The sequence below is a fragment of the Xenopus laevis genome, chromosome 6S, assembly GCF_017654675.1.
Source record: "Xenopus laevis strain J_2021 chromosome 6S, Xenopus_laevis_v10.1, whole genome shotgun sequence".
Taxonomy (NCBI): domain Eukaryota; kingdom Metazoa; phylum Chordata; class Amphibia; order Anura; family Pipidae; genus Xenopus; species Xenopus laevis.
Window position 1 is genome coordinate 29,011,743 of NC_054382.1, and position 25,632 is coordinate 29,037,374.

Here is a 25,632-nt window from a genome sequence, read left to right on the forward strand (position 1 = left end):
GGATAAATGGCTAAAAATGCAAATACATAATAAAGAAGAAAAAAAATATAGATGCACATAGAAATTTATTTTGACTTAATATTTCAGGTTTTATGGCAGGAAGCATTGCCATTTATTAGGTATTAAACAATCACATATACAATTTAGACAAAAGACTGCATTTGCTATATATATGTGTGTGTGTGTACATTGTAAAGACAAGTCATAACAAATAATACATACACTTGTACATAGTGATAGATATTAGAAATTGAACTACTACTCTACTACAAAAAATTGCACACCTAATAAGAAAACACTGCAATAAACATGTAAAAAACATTCATTTTCTCTGAAGTGCTTTGATATAATTATATTTTCTTTGTAAACATTTATAGCATTAAAAAGCACAAAATGTGACGTGGTTTGTAGAAGAAACAGCAGTTAATATATTAATGCCACTGTCACAATTTACAGGATATTTATAGGTTTATATTCTCAGCCATTTGAAATTTGCAAGTATATATCTCTTTACCTTTTACAAATGAGCAGATTTCTTTGGATTAAGGCAGAAGATGTAATTTTGGAAACAAATAGGATACATTTCATAATGCTTTCAAAAGGGGTTGTGTAAATAATCCAAAATATGGTGAGATACAATGCAGGGCAGTGCTTCTAAAGAGCCTTGGGGTAAGCAGGGGCTTCAAGGAGAAGGAAAGGTTAAAACTAAGTAAGCCTTATCAGAAAGGTCCATCTAAATATACCAGTAAATCCCCAAAGTAGTGCTGCTCTGAGTCCCCTGTCAAAAGAAACACTGCATTTCTTTCCTTCTATTGTGTACACATGGGCTTCTGTATCAGACTTCCTGCCTTCAGCTTAAACCTCATTGCCCTGGGCAAGAGCATGCTCAGTTTGCTCCTCTCCCCCCCTCCCTTCTCTACTGTAATCTGAGCCCAGAGCAGGGAGAGACTCAGGCAGGAAATGATGTCACACCACATTAATACTACAGCTCCTATCCTAAACAAACAGAGAGTTTCTAGAGCTTTTTACTCAGGTATGGTAAAATATTCTACAGAATAAATATAGCATTCTAGCTTGCACTATTGCAGCTAATCTATTGGCAATAAAATGCTTCCATAACTTTCCTTCTCCTTTCAGGTGATGGTTCTCCAGCTGTTGCACAACTTCTAGCAATAGTTTCTGGTTTTAACTGAGCAACCACAGAGGGTAAGAAGGTGCAGATCCTAGTTAAAGCATTTCTATTATAGCCATAATTTGACCGAGCTGTGGCAAAAGGAAACTAAAGGAATTCCCCACCCAAGTGGAAAAAAAAATCTGCTTTGATGACAGATATAATTCAGCCAGCAATTTGTTTGCTATCTTTAGACACAATCTGCTCACATGAGACCAATCCATTTAAAGGTGCCACATGCTATAATTAAAGCTGACCACACAATGAAAAATCTGCTTCTTTAGTAAGTTTTCCAAATAAGCAGATCTATGTGGTTGGTCATATTAGACTAATCTGATCAGTGGCGTTGTTATTATACATACATGCACTGCAGTGGAATTATCCTCATTGGCCAATTATTATGAAAAATATAATAATGCGCTCTTGACTTTGAATAGCATTTGAGCCAGGTATGGGAGGGTTGCTTGTTTTACCAAGCAACAAAAAGTTTTTCCAAAATCCATAATTGTTGAGGATAATATGCCTTTTATAGACATGAAATTTAAATTTATTAGAAAGAAAACAGCTTTTCGGCTTTCCTTTATTTGTCTTTAGGAAGATGAACTGTCATCCTGACAATTTCAGTTTTTTAATCAGATATTCACATATATATTTTTTTTACTGTTTTGTCTGCGTGTGGACAATACAAAATCAACTGCAACCACATGGATCCTTGGAATTTCCAATGTTTAAAGGGATACTGTCACGGAAAAATTTTTTTTTTTCAAAATGAATCAGTTAATAGTGCTGCTCCAGCAGAATTCTGCACTGAAATCCATTTCTCAAAAGAGCGAACAGATTTTTTTATATTCAATTTTATAATCTGACATGGGCCTAGACAAATTGTCAATTTCCCAGCTGCCCCAAGTCATGTGACTTGTGCTCTGATAAACTTCAATCACTCTTTACTGCTGTACTGCAAGTTAGAGTGATATCACCCCCCTCCCTTTTTCCCCCCAGCAGCCAAACAAAAGAACAATGGGAAGGTAACCAGATAGCAGCTCCCTAACACAAGATAACAGCACCCTGGTAGATATAAGAACAGCACTCAATAGTAAAAACCCATGTCCCACTGAGACACATTCAGTTACATTGAGAAGGAAAAACAGCAGCCTGCCAGAAAGCATTTCTCTCCTAAAGTGCAGGCACAAGTCACATGACTGGGGGCAGCTGGGAAATTGACAAAATGTCTAGCCCCATGTCAGATTTCAAAATTGAAGATTAAAAAATCTGTTTGCTCTTTTGAGAAATGGATTTCAGTGCAGAATTCTGCTGGAGTAGCACTATTAACTGATGCATTTTGAAAAAATTTCCGATGACAGGATCCCTTTAAGGCCTGTGCATCCAATAAATGGGTCTACTATACAGTTTGCTCTGCTCTTCACATTGTGACAAGCAGTGCATTTATATGTATTTTTATAATTGAGCCACAATATTGGTTTATAAATGAGTCAGACTGTGCACAGATAACGTTATCTCTTGTTTAGTGCTACCTCTGTTCAACTTAAGTGTTTTGACCCAGTGGAGAAAAAAAACACTGTAAAAACTTTGTTTGTATATGTCCGATAGAAAGGTTAGGGCATATTCTCCAGTGTGGTGCTTTTTTCTTGCTATCTAGCTTCCTGTGAATATAACTACATCAATACCTTACACAGCAATACTGCAGACATGAAATAAGAGTTTTGTTTGCTTAATGCACTTGTTTCTAATCTCAGCACTTGGCAAGGTAATCAAAAGCACAGGACATTTTTGACTGCGAATTTCATGCAATGTCCTTGATTAATTATGCATTAACTCATTACTTCAGCCTTACTCAGTAAATCTTTGGTGGAAAACAGTTTATTAAGCAAGCAGTTTATGAATATGACATGTTATTTGTAAGCCTGTATAGAATGACACAAATACTAATGGACATGGCAATTATGTGACCATGACACAAGTCAAGTACCTTGACTTGGTAAAAATACGGTGATCGTTTCTTCATTGTCAATGATTTTGACTGTCAGTTACCCCCTTTGTTTTTGATCCCGTTGTCATTGTGTTATTGTTAAAAGACTGAAATCTGGAATCAATATTTGTTAGATATGCCTATGATTAAGGGAGTTGCTCCCGAAACGCGTCAGGTGATGTTGGTTTATGACTTGTAAAATCCTTTTTACCGGAGTGTCGCCTTTCCATCCTTTTGCAGAATTTGTTAGATATGGTTTGAATGTTTGTATCAGAATAAAGGAGGAAGGAGGGGAAAAGAAATAAATAAAAAAGCATGCGAAAACATAGGCAGTTGCAATAAATATATAGAAACTATTACCCATGCCAAAATAGCTTTTGTTGCAATAAATAAATCAAAATGATATTAATACTTATAACTTGAGAAACCATAATGCCAACCTATATTTTGTAAAATGTACTGTCAGTAAAGAAATCAGTAAAGCAATACTGAAGATCAGTCGTTTCTTGCATGAATCTTGTTTGACCTATTCCTTGATCTTGCTTCTGGATCCTTTAATGAGAGAAGTGAAAAGTCCATTTTTTGGAGGAGGCCCCATTAACATTGGGGCTTGGTTCTTGTGGGTAATCTTGATCTAGAAAGAATAACATTATTATTACCATTATCACCATCACTGTCATCCTGATAGGCTAACAGGAACATCAACTAGTCACAGAGCTCATTTAACCTCTAAGATTTTTAGCTTTTTACATCTAAAAAAAAAGAGAATTGTTTTGTACATTTACATAGTTACATAGTTACATAGTTAAATTGGGCTGAACAAAGACAAAGTCCATCAAGTTCAACCCCTCCAAATGAAAACCCAGCATCCATACAAATACATATTACACGAATTCTTTGTACTTTGTTCATAGATAAATGCTTCAGTTCATAGACTATCACTACTCTATTACAATTGTCCACCAGATAAAAATAACAGAAATACACAGCGCACAAAACCCGTCTATATGTTATGGCATCCATTTAAGTGGGCAGAGCTGTTTTATTAACCAACATAGAACCGAGTAGCTAGCTGGGTCAGTAGATACTCAGAGATGAAACATGACTTATTCTGTGCAAACAAAATAAACTGCTTCCACTGAGTGTACAGCAGACATTATTTTCGCCACTTCACCAATTCACTTCCTTCTGCCTCAACATCAATGGGTATTGACCGGCACAGCATTGGCCTATTAATACACAGATGAAGCCATTTTCAGTGTGAAAATGTATAATGTTGGTCCTTTTCTGCTCAAATCCAGCTTGATGTGTGTACATTTTCATAATTGTGCCTATATGTACGGACCTGTCTTTTGGCTCATTTGCTTTTCCTTTATAAGAAAGGACTCAACTAATTGCTTAGTTATCAACGAGGCAACCTGGGGCTAGAATTTCTATATGTTTATGTTTCCAGGTTGGAATTCAACCTGTTTGTAAATAACTATGTAAGTTAACTCTATGATGTTATCTCCCTGTGCTGGTGGGTTACCAATTGGTTATCTCCCTGTGCCCCACACACACACACAGGCACACACACACACAACTTTATTAGGCAACACATTTAAGTCATTAGACTGGCTGAATGTGGTCAAACAATTATTCAGTTGCAGGGCTGTCATCCTACAGGGTAACCTGTCCTTTACTGTTATTTGCCAAACTGCACTAATCTGCCTAACGGCACGCTGATTGAAATAAGAAAATATGGTCCATGTTACTTCCAAGTCAGCCACTGCTGCCCATAGGTGTAAAAGAGCCAACAGGACACCATAACATTTATCCAGACATACTGCTATCTAAAGTGAATGCAGAAAGAGTGATTTGGATTTGAAGCACAATCGGTAGGATATTATAAGAGCTGATATCAGGTGGATAAAATCTAGTCAAATAAATTTTTACTTTTATTTTTTTATATTACAAAAAATATATTGCCAAGAGGGAACACTGACAGGAAGGTTAAATTGAATTGACTTGTACAGGGTGATCACTATAGTTTAAAACATGTGAGTACACATGTAAGTGCATTTGCTTTCAAAAGTACTTACCTTTTAAAATACATACTGTACACGATAACAGGTTGCAGGGGTGGTAATAATTGGGTTTCTTTATGCAAGGCTTTTGTCTGCCAATTCAATAGATTTTATGTATATAGCTTATGACTGCTCATTGAAGTTAATATGCCAAGCAAAATTAATATTGATGAAGTCAGATAAATAGGCTCCATGTATGCCAATGTATATTGCCGAAACTTGTCAATGCAAGATCACATGGTTTCATTTTATAGGCAAGCTGATGGGAGATGGTGTGCAGATCAATTCAGGGAAGAAGGGACTAAACACTGATGTTACAAATTGTACCAACTTCTCCACAGCTTACAGACAACATGCAGGAACTACATAACCCACAATGCATTGCACTGTGATGTTCCTTTCCTTAATGAAATCACGTGTGTAGGGAATTGTGGGGTTTGGAGGATGCAGGCTGAGGACAGATGGCTGTTGCTACATAGTAACTGTAGTCAGCCAGCTCAGCAAAGTAGTCAGAGAGATCAGGAGAAGAGAAGGGGGCTAGGCTTAGGGAACTGTCAGAAACCAAAAATAACAACTTTTAAAAAAAAATCATGAAAAGTCTGCATATTTTTTAAATGATGTATAATGCAAAGTTGCTTGAAATTATGTTTACTTTCCAAAAAGCTTTTATTTATTTATTTATGTTTTTGTGGAGTTCCCCTTTAATGGATTTTCACACATACAATGAGTTCATTTGGCCACTTTTTATTACCAACCTAACCTTACCTATTCTATCTGGACAGCTTGGTAAATTCTTTGACTGATGATATCATTATGTGTATAAAATCATCTGCTGAACAGATTCCCTGGCTCCCCTGACTGGTCTGTTTCTATTATTCTGTAAAATTATTTTTACATGTTGCTATCCCAGGTCTGTAAAACAATATTAACCATGGAGCTTTTACATGACCATCTGCTTCTTAAAATAACCCTCAAATAGTGCTCATATATTTATATGAAAGGAGAGAATATGAAAATGTTTTCCAATGAATGAATGGCACAAGAAACATGATACCCCAAATGTATATGTTTACCAAGTGTGTGGCTTATTCCGACATGAAATGGTGTGCATTATACATTTCCCATATGGGGATTCAAAGGTCTTCACCTTACACACATTACTTAGGTTTAACATGGGAGATTGGGAATGAAATAAATTGTGTTGCCTTAGTGTAATGGAAGCTGAAGTTACTCACCTCCAAGATGGCCACGGCGTCCAAGATGGCGGCGTCCAAGATGGCGACTCCTTGCTTCCCCATGGTGATCCTGCCGGTCGCAGCATGATGACGTCAGCTTCTCTTTGCCCGCCGATTGGTCGCCGGCGACGTCATGACGTCATTGCGCCCAAACTTTGGCGCCAATTCTGCCTATTTAAACCCCTTGGACATTTCAGACCTTGCCCAAGTATAGGTTTATCTTCGTGAATTCCTGGGTGTGACATTATTGCCTGATTTCCTGTGTACCTACCTTGCCTGTTATTCGGATTGACTCTTCGCTGCCTGGACTGAACCTTTTGCCTGAACCACGACTATTCTCTTGCCTGATCCTTCTGTACTACGAACTCGGTGACTACCTGCCTCCTCCTTGGTCCGCACTCCTACTGAGCCCTCGGGCCCTTACATTATACTTGGGCCATGGACCCATCTGAGGAGGCCTCGGCTCAACCAGATTTCGGAAGAGCTTTTCGTGGGATAGCCTCACGCATGGAGGCCTATGAGGCTAGGCAGACTCATTTTGGCCAAGCCCTTGAGGCCATTCTGGATAAATTGTCTGCTCTCTCTCCTACTGTTCAGGTTCCTGCCACTGCTTTGGCCACTATTCCAGTAGCACCGCTTCATGATTCCGAACCTCGCATTCCTGCACCTCCGGTATTCAGTGGTGATTCTGAGGCCTGTAGAGGGTTCATCAATCAATGTGAATCCAGTTCACTCTGCTACCCCATCAATATGTGTCTGAACGTGCCAAGGTGGGATACATCATTACCCGCTTGACTGGTAAAGCCTTGGAATGGGCATCCCCGTTGTGGGAGAAAGAGGATCCCCTGATTGATGACTCCAAGGCCTTTATCCGTGATCTGCGCACCGTATTTGATGCTCCCGGCCGGGCAGCGTCAGCCTCCTCCCGCCTGTTCCAGATTCGTCAGGGAACACGTTCGGTGCCTGAATATGCTATTGAATTCCGCACACTGGTTGCTGAGACCAACTGGAACAACGACAGTTATAATGCTGCCGTCTACAATGGGTTGTCCATGCGCCTCAAAGATGATTTGGTCTCACGAGAATTACCTACACGCTGGGAAGACCTTGTGGCCTTGGCAGTCAAGGTGGATACCCGTCAAAGGGAACACCAGGTTGTTAAAGAACGAGTGAGAAAGTTTCAACCTCCCCTGGCTCCTCACTTCCAGAGACCGGTTCTTCCCAGTACTGCTTCATCTTCCTCCTCGACTCCGGTTCCTTCTCCCTCTATGATTGATGAGCCTATGCAGATTGGTCGTGCCCGTCTTTCCGAACAGGAAAAATTGCGGAGAAGGGCTGCTGGACTCTGCTTATATTGTGGGGGCAAATCCCACTTTGCCCATGAGTGTCCTGTGAAGTCGGGAAACGCCAATGCCTAGGTAAGTTTGGGGAAACTTACCTGGGCGGAATTGATCATCTTCCCCAATCCTCTGATCATCGTTTTCTTCTTCCAGTACAGTTCCAGTTTGCTTCCAAGACCATTTCTACGCAAGCCTTCCTTGACTCCGGCGCAGCTGGAAACTTCTTGGACAAAGCCTTTGCAGAAAGTCATTCTATCCCTCTTCAAAGCCTGGCTGTACCACTCCGAGTCCTTGCCATTGATGACCGGCCCCTTTCTTCTGCCTTCATCTTCAAGTCTTCACTGGAGTTATCTTTCAAAGTGGGCACCTTGCATACTGAGAGACTTTCGTTTTTGATTATTGATTGCCCATCGACTCCAGTAGTCCTAGGACTTCCTTGGTTGCGTATCCATAATCCTGTCATTGACTGGTCTGCAACTCAAATCTCGCACTGGAGCTTCTTCTGCCAACGGAATTGCCTTCCGGCTCAGTCCCTTGTCAAGGTATCTTCTGTTGTTCCAAATTCTGCTATTCCTTCTGCCTATCAAGATTTCTCTGATGTCTTCAACAAGAAGTCTGCTGAAACCCTACCTCCTCATCGGTCTTATGATTGCCCTATTGAGCTTCTCCCTGGTACTTTGCCTCCTTGTGGACGTACTTACCCGCTCTCACCATCTGAAACTGCAGCGATGAAAGAGTACATCCAGGAAAATCTCCAGAGAGGCTTCATTCGTCCGTCTTCTTCTCCTGCTGGGGCTGGGTTCTTCTTCGTTGAAAAGAAAGATGGCAGTTTACGTCCTTGCATCGATTATCGCGGGTTGAACAAGATTACTGTAAAAAAACGCTACCCTCTACCCCTCATCTCCGAATTGTTTGATCAGCTCAAAGGTGCCAGCATTTTTACCAAACTAGATCTTCGTGGGGCCTATAATCTCATCCGGATCAGAGAAGGAGATGAATGGAAAACCGCATTTAATACTCGGGATGGGCATTACGAGTATCTCGTGATGCCCTTTGGACTTTGTAACGCTCCTGCGGTTTTTCAAGAGCTAGTTAATGATGTCTTTCGGGACTTACTTGGCCTGAGTGTGGTCGTGTACTTGGACGACATTCTTATTTTTTCTTCAAATCTCACCGAACATCGGATCCAGGTGCGGGAAGTCTTATCTCGTCTGAGGAAAAATAATCTTTTCGCCAAGCTGGAAAAGTGCTCCTTCGAAGTCTCCTCTATTCCCTTTCTGGGGTACATTATCTCCCAGCAAGGCTTCAAGATGGATCCAGCTAAAGTTTCGGCTATCCAAGATTGGCCCCTCCCCACCAGCACTAAAGCTATTTAGAGGTTTATTGGTTTTGCCAATTACTACAGACAGTTCATCAAGGGTTTTTCGTCCAAGATTTCTCCTATCTTGTCCCTCATCCGGAAAGGTGGAAGGCCTCAATGTTGGACTCCTCAAGCTTTTGAAGCTTTCAGGATCCTCAAAGATTCTTTTTCTTCGGCTCCAATTCTTCGACACCCTGATCCTCTTCTACCATTCTTCATTGAGGTGGATGCCTCTGATGTCGGGGCTGGAGCTGTATTATCCCAAAGATCTTCTAATGACGGGAAATTACATCCTTGTGCGTTCTTTTCTAAAAAGTTTTCTTCTCCTGAGCAGAACTATGACGTGGGAAATCGTGAGCTGTTGGCTGTCAAACTTGCGCTTGAAGAGTGGAGACATCTATTGGAAGGTTCTTCTGTGCCTGTGTCAATCTTTACTGATCACAAAAACCTTGAATACATCCAGTCTCTTAAACGTCTCAATCCCAGGCAAGCGAGATGGGCACTCTTCTTCTCAAAATTCAACTTCATTATCACGTTTCGTCCAGGCTCCAGAAACAAGAAAGCAGACGCTCTTTCTAGAAGCTTCATTCCCGAAGATACTAGTTCCGAAGACCCTGAACCCGTTGTGCCTCCTGTCAAAATTAGTGCTGCCTTATTTCCCACCATGGCCTCCCAGTTGTCATCCGCTCAGTCTTCTGCTCCTGCTGATACTCCTTTGGGGGTCGCATTTGTCCCTCCAGACCTTCGTCACTCCATCCTTGCTCAGTCCCATAATTCCAGGCAGGCCGGCCATCCTGGAATTAAGAAGACTACTGAACTTCTATCTCGCCTGGTGTGGTGGCCTTCTCTTCGGAAGGACGTCAAAGACTTTGTTTCTTCTTGTTCCATTTGTGCTGCTTCCAAGTCTGGGCACTCTCCTCCTAAGGGTTTGCTTCTGCCTTTACCCATTCCCTCCCGTCCATGGACTCATTTGGCGATGGATTTCATTGTGGATTTACCTGTCTCCCTCGGTCATACAGTCATCTGGGTCGTGATTGATAGATTCAGCAAGATGGCTCATTTCATTCCTCTGCGCAAGCTGCCTTCTGCTCAGGTACTTTCGAAGTTATTTATTCAACATATCTTTCGCCTCCATGGATTCCCGGCTGAAGTGGTGTCCGACAGAGGTTCTCAATTCGTTTCCAAATTTTGGAGATCCTTATGTAAAGCACTTCATATCTCTCTCCAGTTTTCCTCTGCCTACCACCCTCAATCCAATGGAGCGGCAGAGAGAGTCAACCAGGCGTTAGAACAATTTCTTCGTTGCCATGTGTCTTTGTGCCAGGACGACTGGGCAGATCTTCTTCCTTGGGCAGAATTTGCTCACAATAATGCTATGCACGCCTCTTCAGAGAAATCTCCATTCTTTTGTGTCTATGGGCTGAATCCTCTAGCATTTCCTCAAGATCTTCTTCTCACTGACGTTCCTGCTGCCAATGATCAAGCCGCCCACATGCTCGCTATCTGGGTCGCCACCAAGGCCAATTTGGAAAAGAGTTCTCTTTCTCAGAAGAAATTTGCTGACAGGAAAAGAATTTCGTCTCCTCTATATAATCTCGGGGACAGAGTCTGGCTTTCTACTCGAAACATTCGTCTCAGAGTTCCTACTCCCAAGCTCGGCCCCAAATTCATCGGTCCTTTTCCTATTATTGAGATTGTTAATCCTGTGGCAGTTCGTCTTCAACTTCCTCCTGAGATGCGGGTTCCTAATGTCTTCCATGTGTCCCTCCTCAAGCCTGCAACAAATTCTTCTTCTTCTTCCTCTCCTACTCCTGTTCTTGTTGATGGGCACCAAGAGTTTGAAGTTAAGAGAATTCTGGACTCACGGATTTCTAGGGTGTGTTACAATATTTAATTGAGTGGAAGGGGTTTGGTCCTGAGGAGTGCTCCTGGGTGAAAAATTCGGACGTCCATGCTCCTCTTCTTATCCGAAGATTCCACAAACAATTTCTTTCCAGTCCCAGTCTTGGTGGTCCTGAGGCCCCCCCTAAGGAAGGGGGTACTGTAATGGAAGCTGAAGTTACTCACCTCCAAGATGGCCACGGCGTCCAAGATGGCGGCGTCCAAGATGGCGACTCCTTGCTTCCCCATGGTGATCCTGCCGGTCGCAGCATGATGACGTCAGCTTCTCCTTGCCCGCCGATTGGTCGCCGGCGTCAGAACGTGCGTCAGCATCATGACGTCATTGCGCCCAAACTTTGGCGCCAATTCTGCCTATTTAAACCCCTTGGACATTTCAGACCTTGCCCAAGTATAGGTTTATCTTCGTGAATTCCTGGGTGTGATATTATTGCCTGATTTCCTGTGTACCTACCTTGCCTGTTATTCGGATTGACCCTTCGCTGCCTGGACTGAACCTTTTGCCTGAACCACGACTATTCTCTTGCCTGATCCTTCTGTACTACGAACTCGGTGACTACCTGCCTCCTCCTTGGTCCGCACTCCTACTGAGCCCTCGGGCCCTTACACTTAGTTCTTGGAAAATTACAAAATGTTAAGTAAAATGTTAAACTTCCTCACAAAAACACTTCATTCAGGAAATGTAAATATCCAGTGGGCTTCCTGCTACTTTGGTCATTTCAGTACAGTCTGGTGAATTCTTATGGACTACAGCACTTGATAATGTAAAGATGAAAAAGGTGTACTGGCTCACAGTAAAAGATGAGAATACTTTGGGCCTATCTCAGCTCTTGGCCAAGCCCTTGAGATAATCTTGTTTCAGGGGGATTTTACCTACCAGTGTGGGATTCAATGACATCCAGGGGCTGAGAGAAAATTATATTTGTTAACCAAGCTTTAAATCCAGTGTAGAAATACTAATAGTGGGATGCAGTGTCCAACCAGTAAAATTGTGAATGCCTAAAAAAATAAAGGGCACACACACCTCTACTAAGCAAAACTAAAGGAATTAGGTAGTATAGTAAGATTTCCAAGCAGTCAACAAGTCTTCCATTTAAGTTTGCATTTACAGACATATGTTATTCTTTGACTTTTTATGGCCATTATCACACCACTCCTGTACTCATGTGTAAAACAGAACTGAAACACACATATCTACATGTTATCCCTTTTCATTGATAAAAATAGGAAAAAAAATGGCCAGTGAACTACAGGCACAGAAATACTACCATAGGAAACATATTTCCCATATATGTGGGTTTAAAGAAGAGACAGGCTAATGGGGCCATTTTAACTGCCACTGTTTTTCACAATGGTGATCATAATTCTCCCTCATGTTTTGGTAGGATAGCAGTTTTGAGTACCAAGTGAAGCAAAGCACAGTCGTCTGTTTTCTAAAATCTCATACACTATAGAATAAAATATGTTTGGAGTTCTGTAAAATATTAATTGACTAAGCCATTTTGGTTAATAAATGTCTATACACATCCAGAAAAAAACTTTTTGCAAAGGCCACCATAGATGAACTTGTGTTCTAACTTGTTAATGAGCTGGAAATAAAATCATTCTTTGAAAGCAGTTATGTAGATGAACACAATCATACTAGTTTTGATTTACTTTATCACAAACTACCTTAAATTATAAAAACCAAAGAAGATTTAATTTACAGCATTTCCTAATGCAATATTAAAATAGGAAGGCATTTTAAAATTACCTGTTTCACTCAAATGGAATTGAAAGCAATTATGAAACTGGCATTTTCCCTGTGACTTTAAGATACATTGTTGTAAGATAATAAATGATCCCTAATCGTGTAATAAAAAGGTTACATCTTGCCTTTGGGCTAGTAACTTTCCAAGTTTTTAAAAAAGAAAGTATTCAGGGACATTTTCTTTATAAAACCACTTTTATTCAACATCCATAATTTATTAATATCAGTTGTCATACACGAGGTGCCCATTTCAGGAAAGATCTTTCTCTTTCAGAAAAAACACCATTTCATTAAAAGATCCAAAATATATTTCTTTTAAAGTACACACCTGACATTTTCAAGCTAAAATTAATGTCTTACTTTTTGCCATGTTTTAATAATGTTGAATAAAAAGTTGTGGAAAGCACAATATGGAAATTAACATGTAAAACAGGACATTTTTATACAACTTGCTCCTTTCTTGTCAAAGAAGCAGAGCAAAAAATATTTTCTACTTAAGCTTTGTCCATCCATTAAGCTGTTTATTTTGGGTTAAGTAATTCATTTTCATATCTATGCAGATTTTTTTTAGTAAATGCACTTTTTCTTTGTTTATTTTTTCAATTAAATATTGTAAAATATTATAAAGTACTCACTGCTAGTTTTTTTTACCTTAACAACTGTATTAGCAATGTTAAAATATAGCCCTTGATTAATAGAGACTTTTAGATTTAGCTTATATACACAGTATATACCTGTTATCCAAAATTCTCCGAATTACAGGAAGGCAATCTCCCATTTTATCCAAATAATCCAAATAAAAAATGATTTTCTTTTTTTTGTAATAACAAAATGGTACTTGGTATTTGATCCCAACTACATTGGAAGCACCAACTATATTTGATCCTTATTGGAAGCAAAACTAACCTATTGGGTTTATTAAGGGGCAGATTTATCAAGGGTCGAATTTCGAAGTTAAAAATACTTCGAAATTGGACTATCAAATTGAAATACTTCGACTTTGAATATCGTTGTCGAAGTTTTTTTCATCGAATTTGGGTATCCTGTGGTCAAAGTAAAATTGTTCGATTGAACGGTTAAATCCTTCAAATCAAACGATTTGAAGGATTTCAGCGGTCGATCGAATGATTTTACTTCGACTTCCAAAAACGTAGAAAAATGCTCTAGAAGGTCCCCATAGGCTAACATAGCACTTCGGCAGGTTTCATTTGGCGAAGTATTGAAATCGAAGTTTTTTTTAAAGAGACAGTACTTTTATTATCGAATGGTCGAATATTCGAACGATTTTACTTCGAATCGAATTTGAAGTTGAAGTCGTAGTATTCTATTTGATGGTCGAAGTATCCAAAAAATGACTTCGAATTTTTTTACTTGGAAAATTCCCTCGAATTCACTTGCTAAATCTGCGCCTTAATGTTTACATGATTTTCTAGCCGATTTAAGGTATGAAGATCCAAATTACAGAAAAATCCATTATCCAGAAAACCCCTTGGGCCCTAAAAATTGTGTTTTTTTTAAAAGCTATACGTACTCTTTTTATAATTATGTTTAAATGTGCATTGGGCATTCCCAGTTGTTGCTAAAGGATAACTTTTAAGAATAAAGATAATCCTGTCAATGAGTATATGTATATAAACTTTCTCTCTTGCTCTCCCTTCACATCATCCCTCACACTCTTTACCCTTTCCTCCTATCTCACCCTCCCCAAAATATGCAGATAACCAACTTAATTCTAATTTCAATTGCTGTGAAATTTTTGACATCGTTACCATGCAACTTGAATATGCTTAATTACATATATTCTTGTGATTCTTGAAATGTCAAAAACAATATATTTATATAAACTACTGTTTGTAGGTTATTTACATATTCTTGCTAACCCCCCCCCCCCTGTGCTCAGTGCTTGAATGGTACAAATTTTAGGATAACAATCCAAAACATACTTCTGAGTTATGCCGGAGTACTGTCTTTGATGGACTGACTGCATAATCACCAGACCTTAACCTACCAAGATCTTGTGGGAAAAGTTCACCATAAGGTAATAGACAAAGGCCTAAAAGTCAGTTGCTCTTCTTGGGAAAATCTACAGAATGCATGGGTTGAATTGTTTCACAGATACAGGAACAGTAACACCAAAGAATGAAAGTGTTTTAAAGTAATGAAAATGTAATGTTGTGTTGCCCTGCACTGATTTAACTGGTGTGTTTTCTTCATAAACTCTACAATAGTTTATATACACAAGCTGCTGTGTAGCCATGGGGGCAGCCATTCAAAGCTGAAAAAGGAGAAAAGGCACAGGATACACAGCAGATAACAGATAAGCTCTGTAGTATACAATGGGATTCTTCAGAATGTATCTGTTATCTGCTGTGTACATTGTGTTTGAATGGCTGCCCCCATTGCTACTCAGCAGTTATAAACTTTAGTTGTGTTTCTGAAGCAAACACACCAGTTGTACCAGTGCAGGGCAACTGTACATTATATTTTCATTCCTTTAAAACACTTTTGTTTTTTGATATTACTGTTCCTTTGAATTACTGCTAGAATTACAGCTAGAATGCCAAAGGTTTGCAAATAAAGGATACCTTAATGAATGTAAAGTTCTCTCTCTCTCTCTCTCTCTCTCTCTCTCTCTCTCTCTCTCTCTCTCTCTCTCTCTCTCTCTCTCTCTCTCTCTCTCTCTCTCTCTCTCTCTCTCTCTCTCTCTCCTGTATATTTTATGTACTGTTATATTTGATGAATTTATTGATATATTGGTGAGTAAAATATCAATTTCTATCAAAAACATGAACATTTGTAATTCCAAATCGCTGTACACACACACACTAATTCTCTGCAAGTTGAAAATGGGAGAAATGATTCAATAGACCCCTATTTCATTGAACAATTTCCACTTATGAGCAAGTGCTCTAGTATTCTAAATAATGTAGTGTTTTTGACACTTATGCTATAGCAGTGGTATGCAAAATAGGCTTAACATACTGTAGTGCAATAAAATGTGCTTTTGAAAAGTGAAATGATGAATAACTTCTTTGAGAAAGCATATGCAGACATCTCAAAAGCATAGAAACCCTAATGCATTTTATAGCTTCTTTAAGAAAATATATGATGGTGTGATGATGTTTTCCTAGCATATTAAGGGTTTCTTTAAATTTGATGCATACATTTTGGGATGTTGTCAAAAATAGCATTCTCTTTTTCTAAACAAAATTTAATGAGAAGAAATTAAAGTGTGAAAGGTTATTTTGGCAGCTCTCCTGGGTCCCAACACCTTGCATCGCTGTATAAATGTGGTAAAGCAGAATTTTAGTATTTGTTACTGTGCATATTTTCAAACTAACGTTTCAGACGATGTTTATTTTTGCTAACTAATAAGATGATAAATGAATCAGTCTAAAAGTACATGCAGTGGGATAGCTTTCTGTGTTTTCGAAAAATTTCAACCAATTTTTGATGGACTGCTGAAAAATTTCCTATTGTCCAGAGACTTGTTTTCAAGAGTATCTTCCAAACCATTTTCCACATTATTGTTTAAATATATAATTATTTTTCTATACAAGCCACTATGTAATCAAATGTTAATGTTGAATTGTGTTATTATACAAGGAAATACTTTTGGTGGAATAGATTTATTGCACCTCTCTGGTCTATGAGCAAACCTACAGAGTTTTCACCACAACCTTGGAGTGTTAGTGTGTGTCTCTTTTTGTTTTATTGTAATAGAATTTTAACATGAAAAGGGCTCAAATAAAACGGGTCTCAAAAGCATTGACTTGTAATGAGATTTTGTCTGTTATTTTGTATATAAACAGATTCATGCTAGGTATTCATGTTTCCTACTATAAAATATCATAACCGTTTAAAGGCATACTGTCATGGGAAAACTGACTTCAAAATGCATCAGTTAATAGCACTGCTCCAGCAGACTTCTGCACTGAAATCTGTTTTTCAAAAAAGCAAACAGATTTTTAATTATATCATTTTGAAATCTGACATGGGGCTAGACATATTGTTAAATTCCAAGCTGCCCCCAGTCATGTGACTTGTGCTCTAAAAAACTGATAAACTTCAGTCACTGTTTACTGCTGCATTATAAGTTACCGAGGAGTTTCATGACCATATAAAAACACAAGGCCAAAGGTTCAGTGAGACAACATTACTGTTTTTGTGAACATATGTATCATGTGACTTATAATCAAAAAAGTTTTCAAAGAAATTTGAGGACAAAATATAACAAATAAACAAGGAGACCAAAGAGAATCGCATACACAATTTTAAGAAATGCTTGAAATTCTTTACAGTTCACCAATTTAAGTGATTTATTGGCAATCATTCATGTTCCATACATTAATTATATTTGTTTACCTATGAATAATTTAATCCAATTTTATAAGCGTCAATATTTTTTAAAATTGACAACGCAATTTACTGCATGCATGCGCTCAGTTTAGTAAATTGTGCTACCGCTGTATAAAGCACAAGCCTTTAAATTTCTGACTGATAAGAGCAAAGATTACTTGTGAGTAATTTCTAATTCATTTGAGATAATTAAGAAAAAAATTGCACATATTAATTAAGCTTAAAATAATTCAACCTGTCATTCTTCAGTATCTGTGGAATATATTATTTCCATTCTACTTTGACACTGATTTGGAACAGACCTGAGCATGACAGCTTTATTAATGTAAGGGCTCAGTGATACTTATTAAAACAAAACATGAAACATTTACAGAACAATTGCAGTTCTGTCTCCTTCAATATTTCTTGAGAAATAAAAGCAGCAATATTTTATGGGAACTAGTCTGAAAGTTAGAAATACTAAAAAAGGGTGATTAAAGGGATACTGTCATGGGAAAAAACTTTTTTTTTCAAAATGAATCAGTTAATATTGCTGCTCCAGCAGAATTCTGTGCTGAAATCCATTTCTCAAAAGAGCAAACAGATTTTTTTATATTCAATTTTGAAATCTGACATTGGGCTAGACATATTGTCAATTTCCCTGCTGCCCCAAGTCATGTGACTTGTGCTCTGATTAACTTCAATCACTCTTTACTGCTGTACTGCAAGTTGGAGTGATATCACCCCCCCCAGCAGCCAAACAAAAGAACAATGGGAAGGTAACCAGATAGCAGCTCCCTAAAGGTGGCCATACATGGATAGATCCTCTCGTTTGGCGATGTCGCCAAACGAGCGGATCTCCCTCTGATATGCCCACCTTGAGGTGGGCAATATCGGGCAGATCCGATCGTGGGCACTAGGGCCAAACGATCGGATCCTAGCATTCGGCAAACGGGCGGTCGGATCGCGGGACCGCATCAACGAACAGATGCGGCCGCGATCCGACGGGATTTTCTGTCCCATCCGATCGAGATCTGGCCGACTTTTGGCCAGATCTCGATCGGGGAAGCCCGTCGGGGGCCCCCATACACGGGCCAATAAGCTGCCGACACAGTCTGTCGGCAAACTTTTATCGGCCGTGTATGGCCACCTTAACACAAGATAACAGCTGCCTGGTAGATCTAAGAACAACACTCAATAGTAAAAACCCATGTCCCACTGAGACACGTTCAGTTACATTGAGAAGGAAAAACAGCAGCCTGCCAGAAAGCATTTCTCTCCTAAAGTGCAGGCACAAGTCACAAGAATGGGGGCAGCTGGGAAATTGACAAAATGTCTAGCCCCATGTCAGATTTCAAAATTGAATATAAAAAAATCTGTTTGCTCTTTTGAGAAATGGATTTCAGTGCAGAATTCTGCTGGAGCACTATTAACTGAAGCATTTTGAAAAAAAAACACGTTTTCCGATGACAGAATCCCTTTAAATGGTGGCTCAGAACTTTGGGCTTAGACAAAAAAGGGAGAGCTGGCTGCTTTTCATCTCTAGTCACCATTTTTGGGCTGAAGAACACCAATACCAATGATGTCATGTGTTTCTCATTCACATACATTTGGGGCAAAAAGGGTACTTTCAGGGGGTGCTCTACTAAAATAGGGCTAGTGGTCCAACTGATGCAAGAGTACCTTTCAATGACAATTCTGTATAGTCTGTTTCACCTGACTCTTTGTTCTAGGCGTCATCCAATAACTGCCAACGCAAAGCATACGTATCATTGATGGTGCCTATATCAAAATATCTTTAAGAGGTCATAAAGGTACCATCCATACTTGCCTAAATAGTTTCTTAGTTGGGACAAACCTTTTTACAGTTCTGAGGCACTATGTATCTGGACATAGTTTCCTCTCACATTATTATGCAGTCTTCTCATGTTTGAATGTTTTAGTTGCTCTAGTATGAAGTGTGCAGGAGAATGCAGGTAATGGTACTTACTGGGCAACAGCATCTTTGTAATAGTACATTTACCTGTGTGCAGTAACTGCAAATTAAGTTTAAAAAATATGTATACTTAGAGTCTGCTTTTTTGTTATATATCCTTTAAATTTTTCTTCATGTTTACTGAAGAGGGAAGGCATTTATAAGCTGCTTATGTTATGTGCTGCTGCCAAAAAAGAGTAGACTTGGCTAGTGAATAGGTTACCTTGATGGGGGTTGACTTAATGTGTTTTTTGGCTAAAAACCCAATGTACATAAAGAAGGAAAAAGGAAATAAATTATGTGAGCAGTATGAATACTTTGCATTTAAATGCAGTAAAGACATTCATAGCTATCAGAAATGAATTTAAATTGCATGCTTAAAGACACAGACAACAATATTATAAAACAGACCAGCTTAGGCAAAACTATGTTTAACCCTTTGACTTTTTCACAAATGTTCATACCAACTGCCAAACGATATTGCAACATTTTGAATATTTCAATTCAGGATGGGTTTTTGAAACCACAAATAACCTCTCATTTCTTAAACTACAAATGTCATGCAATTTATTCAAAGATCCTAATTTCAAAAAAGCGGATGAAAAAAAAAGTGTTGAACGATGCACTAAAAAATACAAATATCTTGAAAAAAACTCAAAAAATTTGAATTTTTCAGACAATTCCCATTGAAAATAATTCAGAAAACCTAAAAGTCCAATTGATCAAAAGAGGTCCAATAAGATCAATGCAACTTCCATTGACTTCTATAAGACCTTGACAACTTTTACTTGGTGAAGTTTTTCATTAGAGGTTTTTGTGGTTTTTACACTAAATAAATCTCAAATTTTTAGAGCTTTTAAGATATATAAAGGTAAACCACACATTTTTTGTTGAAAAATCTCAATTCAATTGTTAGTAAATTGGCCAACTACAAAATAACTCTAAACTATGAACTATACACAAGATTACTCAACTTTGTAGAACACAAAAACCACAAACTATAGACAGTGCATACAAAGTTACATAGTTGACATTTTTCAAGTACAACAACTTCAAACTCTCTGCATGTCGTAAAAACCCTAAAAAGTTAGTAAAAATTGTTACCAAGCTTGAATTTTAATAAAGATAAAATACCATAAATATCAATGCCAGGGATAAGATTTCCAACTTAGGTGGCATGCAGTGACCTCAAAATGAAGATAGAGAATACAAATATTCATGGCTAACTTTGGTTGAAGAAATCCTACACATTGCCAGCATCTATTGTGTGCTAAAAGTACCTAATAGTATAGTAGCTCAGAAAACCACGTTCTGTACCTCTGTAAAAAACTCATTCTAGCAGATTCAAAATAGATACATTTGCCTATCTATTCAAAATTACTAAAGTGCTAACCTTTGATAAAATTAGCAATATTTAAGAACTCTATGAAGAAGACATCAAAAATATGAATCTCAGAGGAACCTCTGATGTGGCATGTAGAAACTCCAATATATAAATTGTGCAGGCAAATTTATGTTTGACAGAACAAATACACAAAAAAAAATATATATATATATATATATATCAATAGTGCATGCACATTTCCATGGCTACACATCTGATCCAGGATACACTAAACTTGTTTTATGATGAATGAGGGGATACAGGGGCTGAGACTGGGGAATGTTACTGAAAAAATATCGCTATATGCGGATGATATGCTGCTGTACTTGGCAAATCCACACCAGGCTCTGGAAAGTCTCCTTATAGCAGTGTCTGGATTTGGTTGATACTCTGGTCATAAAATCAACCATTCTAAATCGGTCATCTTCCAGATAGACCCTCTCCTTCCGGGCACCCCATACCATATATCACGTCTCCAGGTGGTGACCTCATTTAAATACTTGGCGTAATAATACATAAAGAGCTGGATTGATATGAACAATTAAATTTATACCCGATAGAACAGACACTAACTAACAGAGTTGGTATTTGGCAGGACCTACCCCTTTCCCTCCCAGGTAGAACTAATATATTTAAAATGATCTTTCTCCCCAAAGTTTTGTATGCATTATACAATTCCCCTATCACTCCGAGGGCGTCTTGGTTTACAGGGGTGGATAAAATAATTAGGGGGTTCTTATGGGCAGGAAGCCATCCACGCATAAACATGAAAATATTGCAAGCTTCTTTGTCTAATGGGGGACTAGCCTTACCTAACCTCAAAGCTTATTTTCTTGCAGCACAGCTAGCTATTGGTGGGTGGTCCCTGATATGAATAATCCAGCCGTTATACTAGAAGCCACCATCAGGGATGGGCGAATTTGACCCGTTTCGCTTCGCCGAAAATTCGCTTCACCGAAAATTCGCCACCGGCGAAATGTCGCAGACGCCCATTAAAGTCTATGTCGCGTGGCGAAACTGTTTTTACGCGCGTCTTTTTTTTTTTTACGCACGCTGCCATACGAGTCTATGGGCGTCATTTTTTCGGCGAAACAAGGCGAAAAAATTCGCCCATCCCTAGCCACCATAGTTGGCTCACTTGAAGCCCTATCCAAACTTCCATACCGAGTTGGCTCTTCTTACTGTACCACCACACCCTCTATGGTCACTGTAGTACATGCTTTCCAGAAAGCCCTGAAGGTGGTACAGGGCCCATCTGAAGTTTGGTCTCCTAGGACCCCAATATGGGGAAACAATCATCTCCCCCACTTTCATGAGCTACAAGACATAGCTAGATGGGCTCAGCTGGAAGTAAAAACCTTAAGAGACATTGTCAATGGTGGTGAATGTAAAACTTATGACTTACTGAGACAAGAGATGCACCCTCCCCCTAATATGTTTTTCAGATATCTGCAGTTGCGTCATTCTTTTAACATGCAATTTCCTGCTAGACCGATAAGGGTAGCTGAAACCACCCTGGAGACCTAACTCCATAGACAAGACCTGACTAAACCACTCTCTTGCTTCTATACTATTTTGTCGACTGCAGGCCCTTCACCCCTGGAAAAATCTAAGACCAAATAGCAGAGAGACATTACTGAGTTGGATGATGAGAAGTGGTCTGATGCTCTCAAAATGGTTCCAAATATTTCCATCTCAATGAAAGATAGATACATCCAGGTAAAGTTTTTAAACAGAGTGTACCTGACTTCCTACCGATTAGCAAAAATATACGATAATGTATCAGATATGTGCCCTAAGTGCAGAGATGAGGTAGGTAATCTGTTCCATGTATTTTGGTCATGTCCAGTGATACAAGGATTCTAAGGTAAGGTACTTCAGTTCTTGGATGAAATGTTCAACACACATGGCCAGTCTGACTTCATAAATCCATATATTTCTGTAAAGTACTCATTCTGATTAAAAATGAATACATTTGCCTATCTATTAAAAATTACTGAAATGCAAATCTTTGCTACAGTTATCAGTATTTGAGAAATTTCTAAACACACCTGCATACTTTCAGAAGTACAGCCAGTCATTTGCAATATACTTAGTCTTTACCCACATGAAAATAATAAATGGTCTCCGCTCAATGGTGAGGTTGAGCAGTTTATGCAAAACTCAACAAACTCTCAGGATTGCTACCCTGGAACATAAGAACCTACAACAAGTATTATGCAAATTCCTCTGGCAGTACAGAGCAATACCTCACTACTGTCACACCACAAACATCTGCATTCTTTAACAGACCTTTTCATATCAAGCTCACAAATGTCCCCAAGCTCACTAATTACAAGCAAGTATTCTGCTGTGAAGGAAAGAATAAAGAGATCATGATGGTCATCATGGGGAAAATGATAATAAAGTTTTCCTCACCTTATCACTTCCTGAACCCTATCAGGTTATCCAAATCAAAGATACCATGGTCACTGCTCAGCAAAATGGCCAACAGGTAACCATTTTGAACAGAACAAGAGGATTATGATGATGACCTATCTGTCCAACTCAAGAACCAACTGTACCAGAGAATTCACAGACTGGTCTAGCTCAACCCTATCCACAGACAGAGAAGTCAAAGTTTGTTTTCCAAAATAGACTATAGCACCATACCATTATCTAATTTGTTGTAGTTATGAAGTTTTACAGGTATACATCTTTTAATAAAAAAAATATATTTTGGGCTCCATGTTTAATATGAAAAGGACTTTTATTATACAGGTATGGGACCTGTTATCCAGAATGTTTGTGGACCTGGGGTATTTTGGATCTCCATGCCTAAAGTCTACTAAAAATAATTTAAACATTACTTAAACCCAATAGGATTGTTTTGCCACTAATAATGATTAATTAAATGTTAATTGGGATCAAGTACAAGATACTTTTTATTAATACAAAGAAAAAGGATATAATTTTAAAAAACTTGAATTATTTTATTAATATGGAGTGTATGAGGCTTATTTATTTTAGTGGGTTCTGGAATGATTCAAGTTTTTAGAAACAAACTCAATTAGAAAAAGTCGCACGATTTCTTCAAGTTTTTTTCCTGATACGACTTTTTCAACCTGATTTCTTTATAAATAAGCTAAATTTTAGGATGGGAGTTAGGTGGAATTTGTTTTTATTAAAACAGGGAAAAGTTGAGTTTAAGTAAATAACCCCCTTAAAAGATTTCACATTTTTAGAGCTTTTTAGAAATATGGGAAACCATGAATGTTTCAAGATTCGTGGAAAAAAACAACAAAATTCTTTGTTAGTAAATGAGTCCCATACCAATACAGATTTTTATGCCTTGGTGACAGGTTCCCTTTAATTACAATAAACAGAAAACTATTTTACTTACCGTACATGGTGTCTGCATCCACGGTTCCCCATCGATCTGCATTGGCAGTGACTTGCTAGTTCTGTTTAGAAACATGTCAAAGTTAATTAGAATCTGAGGTGCAGAATATACTCTATGCAGTGTGTGGCATATATGTATATGAACTTAAGGGGCAGATTTATTAAGGGTTGTATTGAAAATTAAAATTTAAAATTTGATTTTCAAATTTTTTGATGGTCAAAACTCTCAAATTCAAATTGTTAATTTTCAGTTTTGAGTTTTAATTCAAATTTCGAGATTTATCACACTCTGGCCCGTTAAGAGCTCAAATTCGACTAGTCCCCACCTAAAACCTGCCGTGTTCATGTATAAGTAAATGGGAGAGGTCCAGGGACAAATTTGGACATGTTAGTAGCCTTCAGAGTCTAATTTGATTTGAATCCGATTCGAGTTTTCAAATTGGTAAAGTTCGTCTGAGTTGTAGATATTGTTAGTAGATTAGTTTATATTTTATTTGCTGAATTTTTTTAATAACAACCCCTCAGTCGAATTTCGAGTATATTCGAATTTAATATTCGAGTTTTTAAAAAAAAATTTGTTAAAGAAAAAAAAAGTGTAGCTTTGCTCTAGTCTTTTACCAACAAAATAAAAAGTAGTGAAAACTTTTGATTTTTATTGAATTGCAAAAAAATAATAATATTTATGTGTAAGATATGTACATAATTACCTTATAACTACAGAAGAGCATTGTGCAAAACGTCTTCCAGCGCTCTTTAAACCAGTATAAATTTGTCCCATTTCCATTGCTCCCTCCAGTCCAACCACTTCCAGTAGCTGATCACTCAGATCTGAAACAATACACAATTACCATTAATATATTGATTTATTGTTCCCTTTATATTAATATTTGTATCTGGATTCTTGGCTTTATCAATTATTCAAAATCATATTTTATGAAGTGTGTTTAGTATGCAAAATAACGTGTTCTTACACCATTATACAATGATTGTCTATACAAGTAGGATCCCCAGATGTTGCGGTGAGAAAGAGGGTATTTTTTAAGCCATACCAACATTTACATTATTCAGGGAATAAATGTATTCAAACTGACAAAAGGTCAGAGTCTTAAAAAAAGAGGAGGATCTCAGGAAAAAGTGCATATATGGGAGACTTATACATAAGTTCTATGGAAAGTAAAAAAAAAGCAAGGATATCTTATTGCCAGCTAGCCTAGGAACAATGGAGTGAAAGGTTTGAATACATGCCTATAATTAGCATTTACTTATCCTTTATATTGTGCTGAAAGGACCCACTAAGCGCACATGTGCCAGAATTTCTCCCTGCAACAGCATACTCATGGGTAATAAAAGCATCACACTTTTACATCTCTCTGCATACATTTGCATGGTTATTATTATTTTGTAATGAAATATAGTGCTGCCAACTGTACACAGTGCTACATACTCATTTCTCAAGCACAACGAGTCACTATCTGTAGATGGGGAAATGTAATACACAATTAGAATATAAATTTGCAAAAATAAGACATTGACATTTTGCACTGTAAGCATATCCCTTACATAAATTTCATTGCAAATTTTAATGACGTGATTTTTTGCTGCAAAATAACTGCATTTTCAGTAAGACATTTTATTATATTCACTGTGCACTAGTGTAAGCTGCAAAATATGCAATCTTTTTTTCATTGGTAGAATGTGCTGCAACATGTTTGCAAACCGTATCTCTGTGCAGAAAGGAAAAAAGTA

The 25,632-nt window shown here is 38.1% G+C and overlaps 1 protein-coding gene across 1 annotated transcript in view; it reads right to left on the reverse strand.

Annotated features, from left to right (window-relative positions):
- Nucleotides 1-2,478: 2,478 nt before the first annotated feature.
- Nucleotides 2,479-25,632, reverse strand: part of dgkb.S (diacylglycerol kinase beta S homeolog) — a 267,377-nt gene continuing 244,223 nt past the window's right edge. The window contains exons 23-25 of the mRNA XM_041567492.1: nucleotides 24,594-24,714; nucleotides 23,888-23,948; nucleotides 2,479-3,792 (exon numbers count right to left, since the gene is read on the reverse strand). Of these exons, the coding sequence (XP_041423426.1) occupies nucleotides 3,685-3,792; nucleotides 23,888-23,948; nucleotides 24,594-24,714 (290 nt within the window). The 3' untranslated portion in view covers nucleotides 2,479-3,684. The remainder of the gene's footprint in view (nucleotides 3,793-23,887; nucleotides 23,949-24,593; nucleotides 24,715-25,632) is intronic.